At 43.1% G+C, this 20,824-nt stretch overlaps 1 protein-coding gene across 1 annotated transcript; it reads left to right on the top strand.

The window, feature by feature from the left end:
* Positions 1-1,436: 1,436 nt before the first annotated feature.
* Positions 1,437-16,911, top strand: LOC121325290 (acrosin-binding protein-like). The gene is made up of 10 exons (XM_041267726.1): positions 1,437-1,849; positions 3,146-3,240; positions 3,843-3,948; positions 4,067-4,294; positions 4,400-4,562; positions 6,110-6,248; positions 10,812-10,994; positions 15,677-15,844; positions 16,297-16,383; positions 16,798-16,911. Exons 1-10 carry the CDS (start codon positions 1,552-1,554, stop codon positions 16,909-16,911), a joined length of 1,581 nt encoding a protein of 526 aa, XP_041123660.1. The 5' UTR covers positions 1,437-1,551.
* The last annotated feature ends 3,913 nt before the right edge of the window (positions 16,912-20,824 follow it).

Genomic DNA, 20,824 nt, shown 5'->3' with positions numbered 1-20,824 from the left:
TTTATTTCATTAACATAATTATCATCGGACAGCAAAATTGACACGTCACGTATACGTTGTCCTGTTTTTAACACCTTTTTGTCAATTTCACGAAAGCAGCGCTATCGTGTACACACAAAATATTTGGGTTCTAGCTTCTGGTTTCCTTGGCAACCGAGAGAAAGTTGTTTAGTGTTATTGTTATTCATTGAACAACTCAGTAATAATACAATCAAATCAGGCAATGGCAAAATTAACAAATTACAATTAACAAAAATAATTCAAATACAGTTAACACGACAACAAAAATACAGAACACACAATACTAACTATACTGTGGTTATTTAGTGAACAACATAATAAATAACTTGGGATTCCATATATAAATGTGACATTCCTCCATAAAACAAAAACATTTCGGATATTTTTTTCTTCAGAATTTTGATTTATGAATATTATCCTTTGCCATTCAAATTAATAGATTCAAAGTAAATTTCAACTACCTGAAGTTTATTTTCATACGTCGCGCCCTAGTTACCACATTTTGTATGACGCCATCCTTCGTTTTATTTAAAATAAACCTAGAGTTCGACATTACCAAAACCGTTTGTGCTAAATAATAATAATAATAATAATAGTAATAATAGTAGTAGTAGTAGTAATAATAATAATAATAATAATAATAATAATAATAATAATAATAATAATAATAAAGTAACATAAAAGTGGAAATCCACGGAAGGTTTATGCAGATGCTGAGTGGTATGGAAAATAAAAAGCGAACTTCACTCCTTATTTTACAGGGTAATTTATTTTTCCGTATTTGATATTGAGCATCATTCATGTGGTTTGTATTTGTGATAGTGTGAATCTGGAAACAAGCTTATTCACTAAGCCTGATTGTGCTTGTATGAGTTAGCCCCTACCTTTTGTATCGTAGATATTTAACGACATCGCACAGATTAATAAACGATTCCATAACGTGAATTGTTTCTGTAGCAATCTGGAGAGCATTTAGGAGTGCTTTCCTTTTAATCTGATTTATAGTTTATATAGATTGGCTAGTAGCAGCAATACAATAATTAGCACTTGAATTTAACGGATTTTTTTTATTTTTTTTTTATTTTATTTTTTTAGATATATCTAAGTAAAAAAAAAAAAAAAAAAAAAACATGTTGGCATCATTTTGATGCAATTCGAAATACATTGCTGTAAGATTTTCTTTGATCATTTTCAAGTTTTGGTTAAATATTTAGTTAACCTTATATTTAGTCACACTTCTTCCAAATGTATTACTTTTATTTTAAAACAGCTGTGTTTGGTGTATACTGTTAGTATGTTACATTTCTAAAGCAGTATTTGGGGCATAGCAGTTTCATCCATTACACATTTTAATACAAGCTTCATTAGCCCCAGTGTCTAGGTAACAAGCTCAGATGTGTATTATTAAACTCGTAGCAAAACCTGGAATGGATCAAACTGCTATGCATTGGGAGTTATTTCCACCCCTGCTTTTTACACGAAAATACAGGACTTGCACAATTTACTGTCAGTAACAACATTATTAGCCAAATGAGTGAGTTGTGGAATGGTATAATATGCAGGGGGCTCTGTACTATCCGGCTGTGTGCCTTGCTTGTGTTTGTGTTCCCAGCAGCACTGGTAATGTGGAGGAGTGTGGAAGGACAGGACTTTGAGAACCGCCGGCCTGGGACCGTGCTGTCCTCCAGCGAGTACAGCACCTTCTTCTCAGCCCTACGCCCCTCCTGGAAAGCCAGTGTGACCTGCCAGATCAGGAGGTCCCACGGCTGCAATGACCCCCAGCTTCTGCGGCTGGACCAGTTTGAGAACCACGGCGTCCTGCCCAAAGGTACTGCAGGGAGGGGCTTCCTTTCCTACAGGCTGCAGCTTCTCAACCCTGCTGATACAGGGTTTCTTCTGTTTGTTATATGTATTGCAATCCCACACAGACTGAGCTATTATCCTCTTGCTAATTGCACACATTCTGGCAAGGTGCTAAACACATTTGGAGACTTATTTCTGATTTCTGTCAACAGTCTTTCTTTGAGTACATGTAAAAAAATAAAATGTGTTTGTGTATCTGTCCGAGTACTATTAATATTTGTCTGCATCTTTGGATATCTGGCCCAGCACTATTCATATTTGATTGTATATTTAGATATTTGTCAGAGTACTATTACTATTTGATTGTATATTCATATATTTGTCCTAGCACTATTAATATTTGATTGTTCAGATATTTGTCCAAGCACTATTGATTTTCTATCCTTGTTATTAGCAATATTATCACTTGTACTCTTTCTTTATGCTTAAGGTGCTTCATGTGTTTGCTATAATATTATACTCACATGTGGAATATGGAATATGCACCCTTACTTTCAGCCCTGAATAAACAGGCATTCTAGCAGGGCAGCATTCCCTGTGGTCAGGGTTAATTCCTGATTTTCAATTCCAATTCCTTTTTAAAATCCTTTGAAGGAATTGGAATTGGAAATTCATATTTTAGAGACATTAATATTAATTGTTGTAACTGTTCAGCTGCTTTCATTTGAAGCCAATCTAATTGAATAACAATGACTTAAAATGTCAGTAATTTGTTGCCACTGTGAGAAGCTAAAATTAACAGAATACGGTGACGCTTTATTTTAAGGGCTGTTTCTTTTTGTTTATTAACTGTTAATGTATATTATTTATTTTCTGTTAACTGTTCATTAATAATATATTATAAGCCAGCTAAAACTGCAAAGACCAGAGCCCTGTGGATGATCAATCAAACACCAGATCCCTGTGGATTACCTAGTCGATCATGTGCCTGAAATCGGTTCAAATTGTTACTGTATTAATGTTAAGCAAATTAAATCAGGTTTTTATTAACCCTAACCCTAACCCTTAACTTAAAATTAATAATGTTTGTTAATGGCTAATAAACTAAAAAACGGCCCTTAAAATAAAGCGTGACCCAGAATACTGTTATTTGCAATTTTGATCAATGATGTGTTGGAATTACAATTACAAGGGAATGGGAACTGGAATTGGGAATGGATTTTAAAAGGAATTGGAATTGGGATTGACCTGAGCCCTGGCACACACTGGACTGTTAGTAAAGTCTGCTAGTCTTGCACCTATGTTGTGTTTTTCGTTCCAGGGCCGATCTGCACTGACCTTCCAGGGTCTCCCAGATTCAGCAGCTTCTGCCAGTTTGCCCAGTTCCGCTGCTCGAACCACCTCTACTACGCCATGGTGAGGACCGACTGCTCCTCTCATCCACAGCACAGGCTGCTCTAGAGCTCCATTCATTTGAGTCATTTATGTATTGTTGTTTTTTTTTTTTTAAATTTAGAGTGCATAATTATTTTACCCCTGATTTTCTACCCAATTTGGAATAGCCAAGTATGTCTGTATTTCCCATACAGCTGCTCAGGAAAAGTGAAGATTCAGTGGGCGTCCTCTGATCCCACAACTTGAGCCAGCTTCCTCTTCTACACCCAGGAACTCAAGAACGAGCTACTGACCTCTGGAGTACAATGGCCAGTCCTGTAGATGTCCACTCAGAGCTCATTGGGCGCCTGGCCAGTAGGGTCCGTTGTAGCGTGATGCCAATTTTGGCTTCCTAACCTGCAGGAGCGCCAGAGCCAATGCAACGCTCCCTCTGGAATCCCCAGCAATGCCTGGCGGTGAGGGGGGAAAAAAATTATTGGCCATTATAAATTGTGGAGAAAATCAGGGGTAAAATAATAGGGCATTCTAAAATAAAAAAATAAATACATTTGAATAAGTACATTTCACCTAATAAAGTTTTTAAAGTAACCCCTGTCCTCCCTCTCTGTGTCTCTGTGCTGAAGAGAGTGGACTGCTACAGTGATACCCAGCCACCCTACTATCCCGCGGAGTCTGTCATGCAGGACACAGTGAAGCAGGTGGAGAGCAACATGAACCCCAGAGTACAAGGTTTCAAATTCTTCTTTCTTTCTTTCTTTCTTTCTTTCTTTCTTTCTTTCTTTCTTTCTTTCTTTCTTTCTTTCTTTCTTTCAATCTACTCGAACTGCTTTTGTCTCCTTTTTTTTAGACAGGCCCATCTATCCAGAGTCTGGACCTGTCTATCCTGAACCCCCTCAGAACATCCGCTCACTGGAACCCCAATACTCTGGACCTCCCCAAACCCCCCTTTTAGCAGAACCTCAGAACCCCCGTTCATGGGAGCCCCAGTACCCAAATCTTGCCCCTCCCCCGAACCCCCCTTCAGGAGTCTCTCAGAAACGGCTGGAGCCCCAGATGACGAGGCCTCCCGAAGGAAGTCAGCGCCCCCTTTCACTCGGGCCCTGGTTCCCAGGCCATGCGAAAAAAACAAACAAAAAAAAGGCAATGCTTCATCTAAATCGCTCTCCCACCTCCTTCTCAGAGGAGCATCATGCGCAACACCCTTCAGAGGACCTCAAAGATCAAGATCCTGGACCCACAGAAATCACCCCTTTACCAGCATCGCCCCACTACCCCCCACCGCCTCCTCGATACTTTCTTCAGGAGGGTTCAATGCTTCCGGACGGAAAAGAAGACACTCTAAAGTAAGTAACACAATAATAATTAAAAACACTGGAAACCAAAGCCGCCAGAGCAAGTCTAGGCTGTCAGATTTAAACCAAACCTCTCAGCCTGTATATTCAAATTCACAATACATGTATAGGGGCTTGCCCAAAAACACATATTGTATTATCATTTTTTGTTCTAAAATGAAACCTCACTTCAGGTAATCAGGGTTCGAAACTCTCAGCGGAGTGTGCTGTTTAATCAGGTATATATTTATCTTTTTGCTCTGAATGTGTGATCAGATGCTTTTCTATAGGCAGTTATACCCTATAGGGCAAGCCTGTTTTGTTTTACGGTCAAAACATTGCTGTGGGAAGCTCTGAATTGAAACCATGGCGAAGTGGCTAGTGTGATGTCTTATTGAAACATTAAAACTAGATAAATATATTTTGGAGCTCCCACACTCATAGTATACGACGAGCCCCATCAGGGTTGACTAAATAACCACAGCACTCTGAACATTCACAGAGTATTCTGTTTCTATAACAAGGATATTTATGGAAAATAATGTATGTTTAAATCTAAAATTAAACAACTAAGTTTGCAGTTCCACATCTTTGTGAAAGCAGTGTGATTTGCAACAGCGTGGTTCGCCCGCTTATTCTGTCATCGGATTAGGTTGAGGGCGTGTAACGGGAGATCTGTGCGGACTGTTTAGCGCATGCATGGTTCTTCCAGAAGAGGGCAGCAGCCTCGTAAGAACCGCCTGTCAGTCATGGCGATGACACAGAGAGGTGGGGAAAAAGGTGTATGGGTTTTCCCTCTCTCTGAGTGGCTGAGAGGCGGGCCTTGGGGGATTGCTCAGTCTATAAGTACTGCGCTTAGTTATGCATTCAGGTGGCCGTGATTGGGAATACCCAGAGACGCTGGCTGAGAACGCACCTGAGTATACCTGTGTTGGTAACCCTGTGGTGCTGACCAACACAGCGCCCTCTGTGGGCTAAAATAAATTTTAAAAATAAACAAATAAAACTGGGCACCTGTGCAGTGTTTTCCAATGCCAGCTTTCCAGTGCTCATGTTAGTGAATACCCACACCCTTGCACAGGGCGATATTCTAACATTATATCTGGGAAAATGTTTTTTATACTTTGGACCATCAAAAATAGTTATCCGATGCTAGATGTCACAACACTTGCTGTATAAAAGCAGAAAAGCAGATAATCAAGAGAGCAAAATTAAGAGAAGTATGAGAAATCCAATCTGCAAGGCAGGAAGCAATCGTTTTGTGTCCCTTTGTTTTTCAATCAATCAATTAATCAATCAGTCAACAATCAAAACCTTTTTTTATCCAGATGTGTCAATTGAGAACAAATCCTGATCTGCAATGACAACCTGGCAAGAGGCTCACAGCACCGCATCAAACAACATAAAACACAAGAAATAAGCAGTAAAAAAACACATAATCAGAAAGCATAAAACTCAGCAGCAACTTGGCATGCACAGATGTCAGTCAGCAATGAGTCAGTCTAAAAGCATCTCGGATATGAAGCGTTATTATTTGAGCTGCTGTTGAAACTCCTCAGGGGCAGGCTGTGGGGGATGAGCGCTGCCGAGATGCTGCACATCCTGTGTGCAGAGCTGCTGTTCGGGAGCTGCCTGCAGTCCACCATGGCACGGGTGTGGATGGAGCACGAGGACCACAAGCAGAGCTTCGGAGAGCTGGTACTGCAGAGTGCTCAAAGCTAACATACTAACACAGATCCTATCTGACCTGCACTTCAGTTCGCCATCTCAAATGTGCAGTTTACAAAGAAACATCCGCGATAGCAGTTTGATCCATTCCTCATTTCTACGATAAGTTTAATAAGACACACCTGAGCTTGTTACCTGTACACACTGGCTAATTAAGCTCATAGTAAAACACAGAATGGGTGAAACTGCTGTGCAATAGGAGTCTTATTACCAACCCTGAACATGTATTTTAGTACCACACTAGGTCAAAGAAAGTTCTTAGTTTGCTTGCCTTGATTTCCGGGACAATATGTCACACTTGCACTTCCTAGGTCATTAGGGGTCAAAACATCTTACCGATAAAAAGAATGTCAGTCATTAAGGGAAGCTGCTGGTTTTGGTTGGAAGGCTTTCTGAAGGGATGGAGAGCAATTTCACTGTCCAGGCGAAATGTATGTTTCACAGTCTGTCATACAGGCTGGCAAGAGAAGGTTCACTCTCAGCTGGATTAGAATAAGCCATGGGACACTTAGGAACAGATTCTAAATCAATCCATCGAAATAAAAAAAAAACAGAAAAGCTGCTATTAATGTATTGAATCTGTTTCTATAGGACTTGTTGTGGTTTGAACGTTTCGAATGCTTTTTCATTGGCATCTGAGTATGAGATTGACACTCTCAGTGAAGTTACAAGTGTAGCTGCTGCTAATAGCTTCCAACAAGACTTATGGTCATGACTATGGAAGCAAGGCCTGCAAACTGAGATTTTGGAGGTTCCTTTAAAATTAAAACACATTTGCTGAATCAGCTGTCTTTCAAAACTGCTAGACTCATGAGCCTTATTGAGTGAATGGCATGGAAAAGGCCAGTGGGAATGATTCTGCAGTAACAATCCGTTTATTGGGGATGGGTCCTCAGAAGATATTTACTCCAAAAGGTCATGAGCAAGGTGTTTCTGAGATCGTAAAAAGAAATAAACAACAAAGACGTAATTCAGGGCTTTAGGTTTTGTTGTTTCTTATTCGTTATAGAGTTGTACAAGGTGATTTCTTCCATTCAGACAAATATAACGTTAATGCTGATTTGGAGTAAATGTCCCATTGCAGGGATGGCAATAAAACTCCTATTGCACAGCAGTTTCATCTATTCCAGGTTTTCATACAAACTTAGTTAGTCACGGTGTACCGGTAACAACATTAGGTTGTTACCATAACCCTAGTTCGCGGAAAAGAGATTGTCAACCATTACCGAATGGGAAGAGCCTCTCTGACTGTCAGTTACTGAGCATATATAAAAAAGGTGCCCTATCAGGGATCTGCTGTGAGGGGAAAGGCCGTCCCACCTGCTGTTGAAGAGGGATGTCCTCACAGTATCACATCGCCATTTTCTTTCGAAAACAGAGATCAGCTGGGGACACGACCTCAAAGGGTAATGGTTGTCATTCTCTTTTCAGGGAACCAGGGTTATGGTAACGTTTCTTTTCAATTCGAATGACAACCATTACCGAATGGGAAAGCTGTACCAAAGCTGTCGTGGCTCCAGATTACCAACAGTACAGCACCCCGGCAATAGCTTCAGAGCCCACATGATGCCTAAGGACATGCCACCTGCAAAACTCTAGAGCCTAGAGAGGGTCTTGTTCGGTTTGTCACATCAAGGCAGTAAAAATGCACAAATGTCTGACTACCTGTCCATGTAGCAGCATTGCATAACTCATCCAAGGAGGCGCCATGAAGGAAAGCCCACAAAGTTACGTGGCCCCTGGTAGAATGGGCCGTAATGTCCCTCGGTAACGGGGAGTCTGTCTGTTCATATGCCAAGCATATCGCATCTGTCACCCAGTGCGCTAGACATTGTTTCGATAGGACCTGACCCCTAGAGCGGGAACCATAGCAGACAAATAGCTGGTTCGACTGTCTCCAGGACGCCGTCCTATCCAAATAACAGCGCAGAGCCTGAACTAGGCATAGCATGTGATGTCAACGGTCCTCCTCTGACTTGTGCGGGGGAGGTCTGAAAGTTTCCAAAACCATTGATCGGTTAATATGGAATGAGGATACCACCTTTGGCAAAAAGGATGGATTTGTTGTTAATGTTACCTGCGAGTCATTCCCAGTGAAAGCCATACATGTGTCATCGATGGACAGCGTGTGGAACTCACTTACTCGTTTGGCAGACGTAGTGGCTATTAAAAATGCCACTTTCAGTGAAACAGGGCACAGTTCTGCTGACGCCATGGGCTCAAATGGGGGACCCATAAGGGCCCGCAGTACCAGTTCTTAATCCCACTAGGACCATACTTTACAGGGGAGGACGAAGCCTCCGAGCCCCTTTAAGAAATTGCACTGCCAGGAAATGTGCCCCAGGGGACACAGAGTCAATTTTGTCATGGCACACTGATATTGCTGCCAGATATACCTTCAAAGTTGATGCTGATTTTCCTGCGTCAAACAAGTGTTGTAAGAAGGTTAATATCGTCTCAATTGGGCAAGTCACAGGATCGTGACAGGCAAGGCACCAGTCTTGGAAAACTTTCCATTTATATGAGTACTGTAGTGCTCGGCGTCCTCGCAGACTGTAGTGTTTCTGGCCAGACGCAGAGTTGAAGCTGGGCTGGGTTCAGTTTGCCATAAGCGAGCTAGTTTTGGTTATGAATACCCCGCAGCCTCATGGGTTGTTGCCGTTGATCAGTCCGGTTAGCCACCGCCTGGAGCTCCCCTGTGTCTGCCTCTGTAGCTCTGTCCTGCAGCCTCTCCGCCACCTGGTTTTGGTAGAGTACCAGTGTGGCCATGGCATTCGCTGCTCGCACTGACAGTGCTGCCGACACATATGCCTTTTTCAGCATCGCGTCCGTTGTCCTGCAAGGCTTGGACGGGCAGGTTGGGTCCTTATCTCCATTGGTGAAGGTGGAACCTTTCACCAACACCGTGACCATGTCCCTAATAGTGGGGAATGTGCGAAGGACGAAGCCTCCGAGCCCCTTTAAGTCCTCTGGTGAGCGTCCCCTCAAGTGGTATCGACTCGGCGGAGGGGAGGGTGAGGGTGACCCAGTTGTGTGGGAGAGTTCCCTGGTCACTGTAGCAGAGGGGGTCTTGGATGACCTCTGCGGAGGCTCTTGGACCACCGATCTCATTCTCCCAAGGATTGAGGATTGAGACTCTGCTGGGGATAGGGCTCCTCTCCGTCGCTTAGTTTTCATCGACAACTTCCTACATGGAGAGCAATCCAGCTCACATGCCAGTGCTTTGGCCGTGTGCTCTGGCCCTTGGTATCTGGCGCAGGATTGGTGCTCGTCCTGCCTGGCCAGCTCTGCCGTACACGGGTCACACTGGTGGAACCCAGTGGAGGACCCAGTCGACTGGACCGACATGCTTTGCAGGTGAAGCTGCTGAGCTCGATGACAGTAGCAGCCTGTAGACGCTTCGAAGCGATTCATCAGTGCCAAATCAGTTGGTGCCGGGATTGGTGTCAAGACGTGCGCGGCCGGTGCCGAGTCAATCAGTGCTGATGGGTAGTGTGGTCGTTGCCGCACTGTAGACGGCTCCAAAGGAGTTCACCGGTGTCGAATCAATCAGTGCCGGCAACGGCGCAGAGGAAAGCGCTCTAGAGTTTTACAGGCGGCATGCCCTTAGGCGTCATGTGGGCTCTGAGGCTATTGCTGGGGTGCTGTACTGTCAGTAATCTGGAGCCACGACAGCTTTGGTACAGCTTTCGAATTCCGTAATGGTTGTCATTTGAATTAAAAAGGAACGTTAGGGTATTACCATAACCCTGGTTCCATGAAAAAAAGAATGACAACCATTACCCTTTGAGGTTGTGTCCCCGAAAGAAAATGGCGATGTGCTACTGTGAGGACGTCCCTCTTCAACAGGAGGTGGGACGGACTTCCCCCTCACAGCAGGGACCTAACAGGGCAACTTTTTTATATATGCTCAGTGATTGACGGTCAGAGAGGCTCTTCCCATTCGTTAATGGTTGTCATTTGAATTGAAAGGGAAGCTCAAGTGTGTCTTATTAAACTCATAGTAAAACCAGGAGTGGATCAAACTGCTGTGCAATGGGAGTCTCATTCTATCCGTGCATTGAAGATTCCCCCTGAGTGCTCATGCAGCCACATGGTTATTTCACAGAGGATGAGGAGCCCCTGAGCTCCTGAGTGAAATAAACACAGCACGACTCTTTGTGCTCCAGGGGTATTCTGTTTATATAGCAAGTACAGTGTATGGGAAACACAGCAAATATTTATTAACCTGAATGCAATCTGGAACTGCGATTCGCCTGGTCATTCTATCTTTGAAAAGAAAATGCTACCACAAGGAATCTTAATATTTTTTTTTTACTGATTTGTGCGCATGTCTGTGTATTTCCCTCTCTGTCTTTCTCTGTCTGTGTTTCTCTCTGTCTGTGTGTGTATGTCTCTCTGTCTCTGTCTCTCACTCTTCCTCTGTCTGCCTCTGTTTCCCTCTGTCTTTCCCTCTTCCTCTATCTGTGTGTGTGTGTGTGTGTGTGTGTGTGTCTCTCTCTGTCTCCCTCTGCCTGCCTGTCTGCTCCCCAGGTATGTGATAGTCTGGGCCGGCAGCACCAGGACTCTTGCCAGCTATGTGCTTTCTGCTCTCTGAAGATGGAGCAGTGCCGTGCTAGCGGGAATGTGAATCGAGTGAAGTGCGCGGACGGGCTGAACTACACCAGCTACCTGAACCCCAAGATACAGGCAGAGCACGAGAACATAGGCAACCAGGTGAGACAGGAGAGAGTGCAGAGCCGTGGCACTGTGCAGCAACACTTAGAAACATTTACCAGTGGATTACTGCATGATATTTTCATATCTCAGATAGTTTCCCCATGCTTGTCCCATAGTTATACTCAGCATTTACCATAGTTTACCTTGGTTTGCTATGTTTATTAATATGCTTTACAGTACCTCTCTGGGCTTTACAATGCTTTCACTGTGCTTTGTTACACTTTGCTGTGCTTTTACTGTAGAAAACTGTTGTAAGGGAAACAACACCATAGGACCCTCCAGAAACACTATAGTATGAGAGCTGGTACAGTGCTTCCTTGTTATCAGGTGGTTCTTTATAAGGCAGATCAGGTTATAAGGCATAGACTTGGCTGTCATTGCCCTTGCCCGTCCACTAGCCCGTTCATGGTCTCTTAACCATGGCTCCTTACTACAGCATTATATAGAAGGAGCCCTGTATATTGTGTTCTGTAGTTAGGGCTTCTCATTTCAGGGTTAAACATGATTTTGCTTGAATATGTTGTCAAAAATCTGACAGGTCCCATAACACTATGTAACAAAATTTTTGTTCCTGGGTAGTAAGTGTTATCTCCTAATTGCTTATGCCTCAAAAGTATAGAAAATGGCTATTATTCCCCACAAACTTTGCTTTTGTGACCAGGACAGTGATATTTTGAAATTTACCTATTTCCAATCTGAAAATGGTCTTTTCGTTCACATAAAGTCAGAAAAAACAACATATGAATCCAAATTAACATGTATTTGTACTAAAGTAATACAAAAATGACTACAAAAGATTTAGAAGTGAGTAGTTTTTCGAGATTTACGATTATACTGTAAATCACTTTCACGAATCAGCCCCCAAAGGTAGTCTCCCATCATGTTCTCGTTATACTGTCCTTGGTAGCGGCGTTCAAAGTCCAGTATATCCTGTGTGACAGACTGGGGTGTTTTGTCACTGTCCTTTCGGGTCTTGAACACAGTCTGTTGGGAACCAAGGACTCGGGACCACAGTATTTTGTTTTAAACAGGGCGAGGCCTGTATGTTTATTTCAGGCGGGTGCTCTCTTTATCCAGAGTCAAACAAATCAAATTCCAACAATGTAAACAAAATAAACAAAACAAAACCTAGCTCTTTATTACCGAGCTCTACCTAAACCTTATAGCTATCTTTTAACTCTCCTTTCTACAAGTCAGACAGCTAAGCTGTTTACTGACTAACCAAAACATGCCTTAAACTAGGCAATAAATGTTTCCCCCTTAGGTAGAACACCAACCTTTTAATCTATTTCGGCCTTTCCGTCTGTTATCTCCTCTACACTCCTCGCATTTGGAAAAACCATGCTCTTTTATGGCTACCTGATTGGAGACAGGTGAAAACCCTTGTCTCAAAATGGTCGCCCCTGTGGAACTCTGAGAATTGTAGTCTTTTCTGACTTGGCAGTCAAAGACTGCAATTTACTTGTGTGACCCTGTGGTTCAAAAAAATAACTATTTTATTATAAATAAACACAAAAATGAAAGGGCACAAGGGCCAAAACAAAGCAATTTAAACACAAAAAGGCAAAAAAACAAAACTTACAAAAATAACAATTTCCAGGCTGGGCAATGCCTTCACTGGATTCAAACTTTCAAAACAACCAAAAAACCAACTTGCTTCCTCAGCTCCCTCCTCTTTAATGGGAAGCAGAGGCCTCCTTTTATGTCAGGTGGCTGGGTGCTGATTGGACGTTAATTAAACTAATCATCTAATCAACCCCAGCCACCTGAACACAATGAACAAAGGCAGGTAGGGGAATTTAACCCCATCCCTGCCAATTTCTAAAGAGCAGAGCTGTGCACACTTTGTCACACCTGGTGGAAGCACTCGCCTTGCTCCTCCGAGTACGCTCCCATGTTCTCCTTGAATTTATCAAGATGATCATCAAGGATATGGATTCTGAGGGACATCCTACAGCCCATTGTGCCTTACTTCTTCACCAGAGTCTCAACCAGCTCCACACAGTTTTCGGCCTTGTGATTGCCGGGGAAGCCCCGAACCACTGCGACAAAGCTGTTCCAAGCCACTTTCTCCTTACTAGTGAGCTTCTTGGAGAATTCATTGCACTCCAGGATCTTCTTTGTCTGTGGTCCGACGAAGACACCGGCTTTGACCTTTGCCTCAGACAGCTTAGGGAAGAAGTCTTAAAGGTACCTGAAGGCTGCCGACTCCTTATCAAGAGCTCTGACAAATTGTTTCATAAGGCCCAATTTGATGTGCAGTGGTGGCATCAGCACGGGGGTCCACCAGTGGCTCCCACTTGACGTTGTTCCTCCCCACAGAGAACTTGGTCCGCTGTGGCCAGTCCTGCCTGTGGTAGTGCGCCTTGGTGTCCCTGCTGTCCCAAAGGCAAACATAGCGGGGAAACTTGGTAAAACTGCCTTGGAGACCCATCAGGAATGCCACAATGTTGAAGTCTCCTATGACCTCCCAGCCATACTCATCATACTTCAAGGCATCCAGCAAGGTCTTGATGCTGTTGTAATCCTCTTTGAGGTGCACCAAGTGAGCCAGGGGAAGAGACGGGTACTTGTTACCATTATGGAGCAGCACGGCTTTGAGGCTCCTGGATGAGCTGTCAATGAAGAGGCGCCACTCGTTCTGGTTACAGGCGATTCCGATTGCCTCGAACAGACTGGTCACATTGTGGCAGAAGCAGAGCACATCTTGACGGGTGAAGAAGCTGGAAAAAGGTTGGTGACGCTTCCTCTGATCTGTGACTTGCACACTTTCATGCAACAAGTTCCACTGCTTGAGCCTAGACGTCAAAAGCTCGGCATTGGACTTGGTGAGACCAAGATCTCTAATCAAGTCGTTGAGGTCTTTTTGGTTGGGGTAGTTTGGGTTTCTGTCCTCAGCTCCACCTCTGAAATTGTCATCTGGATCTACAACATCTTCCTCGCTCTCTGACTTGCTGCTCTCTTCTAAAGATGGCTGCTCTCTCTCCGGAGGAGTGGGTACGGGGAGCTCATGGCAGTGTGGCACCGGGGCGATGGATGAAGGAAGGTCCGGATACGTGATAGCAGGTGCATTCTTGCCAGTCCGACGTTTGGAAGGGTCCACCATGCAGAAGTAGCAGTTGCTTGAGTGGTCAGTGGGTTCCCGCCAAATTCTTGGGATAGCGAACTTCATGGCTCTCTTTTCCCCTTTGTACCATCCTACAAAAATACATTTATTTCACCCATGACTAATGTGTAAGAGATTCTCGCAACATTTTTCATATATGATATATTTTTTTCAATAACATTGAAAATTGTAAAACATTTTAAAATTAAAAACTTTTACAATTTAAAAAATTTTAACAAATTTTATAACATAAAATTCCGAGCAACAATTGTCGATCTTACCTTCCAGAGTTTTTTTGCAGTGCTCGCAGGTGAAATGAGGTGCCCAGGGTTTGTCTTGATCCCCGACAGGCATGCCGAAATATGCCTTGTAGGCCTGACACATCTTAGCAGATGCTTCCACGGAGTACTTTTTTGCTCTTGTCTTGACAAATTGTCCGCAGACATAGCTAAATGCGTCTGCCGGATGCTTGCAGCCTCTTGATGCCATCTCAGAAAAATGCAGATATGTATCCACTTAGGCAGCTGGAACTAAACTGAACTGGTGGGCTTAAGGCCCCTGTATTTATACTACTATTTATATTACTGGAAAGTTCTAGAAGTTACTCCAAGTTTACTCAGCACTGAATCTATCTGGAATGTTCTGGAAAATAGGTAAATTTCAAAATATCACTGTCCTGGTCACAAAAGCAAAGTTTGTGGGGAATAATAGCCATTTTCTATACTTTTGAGGCATAAGCAATTAGGAGATAACACTTACTACCCAGGAACCAAAAAAATAAATAAATTGTTACACGGTGTAATTACTGTTGTAAAACTATTCTATAAATTATTTAACTACAGAGTTTGTTTTTACATTTTACTTTTTACACTAAAGATCATTTGGGAAGGGCATCGTTAGCATACTGTGTTACCATTCTACCATTGGCAGCCTCACCCCAGTGTAGATGCCGTATACTTGTGGTACCATTGCTCCTCAGTATAATACAGAACCATTATTGCATTACTGCATTGTATATATGTCTGCATTTACATTGAAGATTGTTTGGTAAGGGTATACAGTAGTTACCTCACACTGCTAATGGCATCCTCATCCTAATGCAACTGCTCTGTACTATTGTTGCCCTTAAGTATTAATACAGATCCATTATTGCAGTTCCATTGTAGTACCACCGTCTGTATGTGCATTGTCATTGTATGTTTAAATTAAAAAGGCTGATTGCTAAGTGTGTGTGTGTCTCGGGGCTGGTTGCTAAGGGTTTGTGTGTCTCGGGGCTGGTTGCTAAGTGTATGTGTGTCTCAGGGCTAGTTGCTAAGTGGTTGTGTGTATTGGGGCTGGTTGCTAATTGATTGTGTGTCTCGGGGCTGGTTGCTAAGTGGTTGTGTGTCTTGGGGCTGGTTGCTAAGTGGTTATGTGTCTCGGGGCTGGTTGCTATGTGGTTGTGTGTCTCGGGGCTGGTTGCTAAGTGTCTGTGTGTCTCAGGGTTGGTTGCTAAATGGTGTCTGTGTCTCAAGTTGGTTGCAAAGTGTCTCTGTGTGTCTCAGGGCTAATTGCTAACTTGGCTGTGTTTCAGGTAGGCACTCCCACAGGCAATGAGTTCCTGGGCATGGAGCTGTATGGGGGGATGCGGTTCGAGTACTGGTGCGGGCGGCTGGCCAGCTATGGCTGCGATGACCAGAGAGTGGCCAGCTGGCTACTGGCAGAGTACATGCTGTTCCAGGCAGGGGAATACCCAAACAAGGTGAGTGTCTGTCTGTGTCCCTGTGTGAGAGCTTGTCTGTGTGTCTGTCTGTCCATGTATGTGTGTGTGTGTGTCTGTCTGTCTGTGCTCACAGAGTATGTCCTTAAACTTTGCCTTTTTGGGAATTTTTGAAAAAGCCATCCTGAGAAGCCCTCCATTGGAGCGCTGACATGTTTTTATGATGCAACAACACTGTGGAAGAGAGTGCATGTGTACAGCATATATGTGTGTGGAAAAGAACAAATAACCCCACTGCACACATCTGGCTTTATAAACACTAAAGCTGACTTATTTTGACATGCATGTCTTTGACAATGGATACAAGTCTGTTTAACACAGAAAGAGTGTTTCAACTCGAAACTGTTCCACCCCATGCTTTAAACGGGTCAGGGCTGGAGATACCAGCCACTTCATGCCTCTCATTCTCAAGCTTTTCCTGTCCCTGCTTTCAGATCTGTGACTCGGATGACTTTATACACCCTCACTACTGCAGCTTCAAGAGCTATCAGTGTCGACGCTACAGTGCAGAAAACATCCTGGTGAAATTATTATTATTATTATTATTATTATTATTATTATTATTATTATTACTGTTATTAATGAATGTCAGCCCAGCCCGGGCACACCTGGTCAAGTACCCACCCAAATAATCCTCCATGGCAATACACACACACACAGACACACAGTGGCACTGCAGTGGTTCTGTATTATATTGAGGGACAATGGTAGCAGGCACACAAACAGTGACACAACAATAGTTGTGTATATAACTGAGGTCAGTGGTAGCAGCTGTAATGGGGTGAGGCTGCTATTGGTAGAATGGAATCACAGTGGAGTCAGAGTGTTTCAGTGGAATCAGAGTTGTTCATATTTTGACTCCCCAACGGGATCCAAGCCACACGGCACTCTCCTACCTGGCTGCTGATTGGTTGTAACTCCTCTTTTTGTTTCAGGTGGCTCGGATGACTTGTGAGAACGATAAGAGCTACAGAGTTTTAAACATGGAGCGTGGGGAAGAGGAGGTGCTTCTCTGGAGCCAGAAGTTCTTGAGCTACACTCAGGGATAGAGCAAGCCACTCCGTGCATCCTTACCCAGCCTGTTTACTGTTACTGCTGTTACTCATTTTATTTTAAAAGTGCTCAGGTCTTCTAAGGTTCATAACACAGCTGTGTGTGTGGGTGTATGGGTGTCTGTGGGTGGGTGTGTATGTGAGTGTGTGTGAATGTGTGTGTCTGTGAGTGCGACTGTGGGTGGGTTTGTGTCTGTCTTTTTGTGTATCTTTGTGAGTGTGTGTGGGAGTAGATGTGGGTGTGTCTGTGTGAGCCTGTGTGTCTGTATGGGTGTGTTTGTGTGAGTGTGTCTGTGTGAATGTGTGTGACTGTGGGTGTGTTTGTGTGAGTGTGTGTGTGTTTGTGTGAGCCTGTCTGTCTTTGTGAGTGTGTGTGGGTGTGTTTGTGTCTGTGTGTTTGTGAGAGCTTGTGTCTCTGGGTGTGTCTGTGTTAGTGTGTGTGTGTGACTGTGTGGGTGTGTTTGTGAGTTCTCTCTATGGCTTTCATACATCACACTTTCATAAACAAAAGCATCAAAAAAATTCTCAGAGATGGCAGGGCTGTCACATTCCTCTTACTATCAGTTAGTGTGACTCCTTTCTCTGGTCTCTTAAGATGTAAAACTACCTTCCCCTTCTCACTGGTATCAGTTAGTATGTGCAGATGAGTCGATCTCTTCTGGTATCAGACTGTTTTCTTGCTAATACAGTTAGCCATGTCTCTTATGCTGTTAGATTGTCTATGCTGGTTTCACAGTCTATCGCATCAATAAATCAGTGGGGTTTATTTTAGCATCAGTACCTTCCAGGTGGCTTTACCTGCTCCATCATTGACCGTCAACTTTGGACAATTTAGTTGGGGGGGATTCTCATGTTGGAGTAGAACAGCTCTAAAAAACATAATCAGGGTTACTTATCAAACATGTAATGCCCCCTGAAGAGGAAATGAATGCAATTATGGACAAGATTTAGCCTTTTTTGTAAACAGTTGAATGTGTTTGTGATTTGTTTCTGTACTGCATGACATCGAATTGCAGCGAGTTTCAGAAAGCATGTCTGCTTTGTACGCGAGGCAGTGCAGGGTAAGAGCTGTGACCTGTGAGGTGTAAAACGTGTGGAGAAGAAGGACTTGCATTTAAACACAACTCAGAGAAGATCCAGTGGCAAGAATCTGTGGAATAGAGTCTATAGAATCTGTGCATACTGTAAGAGACATTCATGGGGTTAGGAATCGTTTTAGTGTCTTAAGCAGAAAGATCTCAGATGGGAAGAACTGTCATATTTATAGAATGTGCTTTTTTTATCAAAAAGAAATTCTATAAAAATATAAAATATAAATATTATAAAATAATATGTTGGCTTGTGTGATTTTCATTACAGGTAGAGGTAAGATTGAGGGGTCATGGAGATTAGGAAGTTATATATATATATATATATATAAAACGATTGAGTGTGAACAGCCAATCAGCTTCCAGATCTAGCGGGCTACTATTTTCCATAGATGCCCACTGGAAGATTGAAGTGCTTAACTGTGAATTATATTTTAAAATCAATCTGTTCAATACCGTTTTTTTCCCTTAACATTCTCATCTACAACTAATCTGATAACATAAAAAACTACTTACATACTTTCTGACTCTGGCCTAGAGACAAGGGAAATCACGTCTGTCACAGGGCACCGTAATGAAAGCTCAATTTGCAGCTACTGGACAGCAAATCAACATGGAAGACACGATTGGTCCACAATTCTGTCATCAGCTGGATCCAAACAACACCCTCCTTCAATAATAGCCAGTCAAACTGCCAACTCTGTTTCAGTTCTTTCAGCACCAGCCAATCCACTCCCTGCCTGCTTGAATGATGCCCCGCCTCCAACAACAAGTTTTGAGTCAGACTCAATACTACACGGACTACTCAACAATTGTACATGTCCAAATAAATTATAATAAGAAAGTTTAAGACCCCAATAAATAAATATGTTAGCAATTTTAATAATAATAATAACGTTTTCTCTATGTGTGTGTCATTTTTCTACTCTAATTACGTTAGGGATTATTTTCTTCAGTGAAATGTTAACTGGCGAAATATCCGAAGTTTAAGGTAAATGTAGGTTTTAAAGTTTTTTTTCACGCATAACTCCAGTGGTGGTCATCTGCCACACGGTAGAGCCCGCATCGACGAGCTCTATTGCTTAAATATACAGTGCCCATAGAAAATCTACACCCCCTTGAATTTTTTCCACTTATCTACACAGCATACTCCACACAAGGGGAAAAAAGTTTTTATTGAAAAAAATATTATATTGGATAAGTCCCCCCCCCCCCCCCCCGAGTTAATACTTGGTGGAAGCACCTTTGGCAGCAATTACAGCTGTGAGTCTGTTGGGATAAGTCTCTACCAACTTTGCACACCTAGATTTGGCAATATTTGACCATGTACAAAACTGTTCAAGCTCTGTCAAGTTCCTTGGGGAGCATTGATGGACAGCAATCTGACTGCAAATTTTCGATTGGATTTAGGTCGGGGTTCTGACTGGGCCACTCAAGGACATTTACCTTTTTATTCCTTAGCCACTTCAGTGTAGCTTTGGCTGTGTGCTTTGGGTCGTTGTCATGCTGAAAGTTGAACTTACGTCCCAGTTTCAGCTTTCTTGCAGAGGGCAGCAGATTTTCCTCAAGGACTTCTCTACTTTGCTCCATTCATTTTCCCTTCTATCCTGATAAGTGCCCCAGTCCCTGCCAATGAGAAGCATCCCCATAACTTGATGCTGCCACCACAATGCTTCACGGTGTGGATGATGTTCTTTCGGTGATGCGCTGTGTTGGGTTTGCGGCAAACAACGCTTTGCATTTAGGCCAAAAAGTTCCATTTTAGTTTTGTCAGACCACAAAGCGTTTTGCCACATGGCTAGAGAATCTCCTAAGTGTTTTTTTTTTTATACTTCAAATGGGATTCAAAATGGGCTTTCTTGGGTAATGGCTTCCTTCTTGCCACCTTACCATATAGGGATTGGGATATTGTTTTCACATGCACACTTTGACCAGTCTTGGCCATAAAAGCCTGTAGCTCTTGCAAAGTTGCCATTGGCGGGACAGCCTGATCTTGCCATGGTCTTGGTGGTGCCATACAGCTTCCACTTCTTAATAATCGTTTTGACCGTGCTCCAAGGGATATTCAAGGCCTTTGATATCTGTGCCTTTCAACAACTTTGTCTCAGAGTTCTTTTGAAAGTGCCTTGGTGCTCATGGTTGAGTCTTTACTTTGAAATGCACTACCCACAGAGGGAACCTACAAGAACTGCTGAATAAGTATTCAGTCCCGTCAACTCAATATTTGGTGGAAGCGGATCATTGTCCTGCTGAAAGGTAAATTTTTGACCCAGTTTTGTCTTCAGCAGACTGAAACAGGTTTTCCTCTAGTATTTTCCACAAAACCTTTTCCCACATTTTTGCAGGATCACTCAGGTGCTTTCTAGCAAACTACATGAGGGCTTTGAGATGGCTTATTTTTATTAAGGGCTTCCTTCTTGCCACCCTGCCATGCATGCTATTTTTGTGAAGTGTTCTGGATATTACTGACTGATGCACATTTTCTCCCATCTCAGCCATTGAAGTCTGTAGCTCTTTCAAAGTTGTCGTTAGTCTCACAGTGGCATCACTCACCAGTTTCCTCCTTGCCCGGCTGCTCAGTTTGGAGGGACGGTCTGATCTAGGCAGTGTCTGGGTGGTACAATGCACCTTCCATTTCTTAATGATTGAGTAGACTGTGCTCACAGGGATATTCAGAGACTTTGATATTTTTTTTGCACCCTTCTCCTGATCTGTGCTTTTCAATGACTTTATGCCTGACTTGCTTTGAAAGCTCCTTGGTCTTCATTGTTGAGTCTTTGCTTGAAATTCACTACCCAATTAATTTAGGTTTGCCACAGCAA

Source organism: Polyodon spathula, chromosome 13 (assembly GCF_017654505.1).
Source record: "Polyodon spathula isolate WHYD16114869_AA chromosome 13, ASM1765450v1, whole genome shotgun sequence".
In the NCBI taxonomy this organism is placed as follows: domain Eukaryota; kingdom Metazoa; phylum Chordata; class Actinopteri; order Acipenseriformes; family Polyodontidae; genus Polyodon; species Polyodon spathula.
Note: the sequence above shows the minus strand (reverse complement) of the source record. Positions and strands in the feature narration are given on the sequence as shown.

Bases quoted from the DNA above. Each gene is read 5' to 3' on its own strand.
- LOC121325290 (XM_041267726.1), top strand. From the start codon at position 1,552: ATGAGTGAGTTGTGGAATGGTATAATATGCAGGGGGCTCTGTACTATC. The intron at 3,241-3,842 runs GTGAGGACCGAC...TCTGTGCTGAAG, and splicing joins ACCACCTCTACTACGCCATG to AGAGTGGACTGCTACAGTGA. The intron at 3,949-4,066 runs GTTTCAAATTCT...CCTTTTTTTTAG, and splicing joins CATGAACCCCAGAGTACAAG to ACAGGCCCATCTATCCAGAG.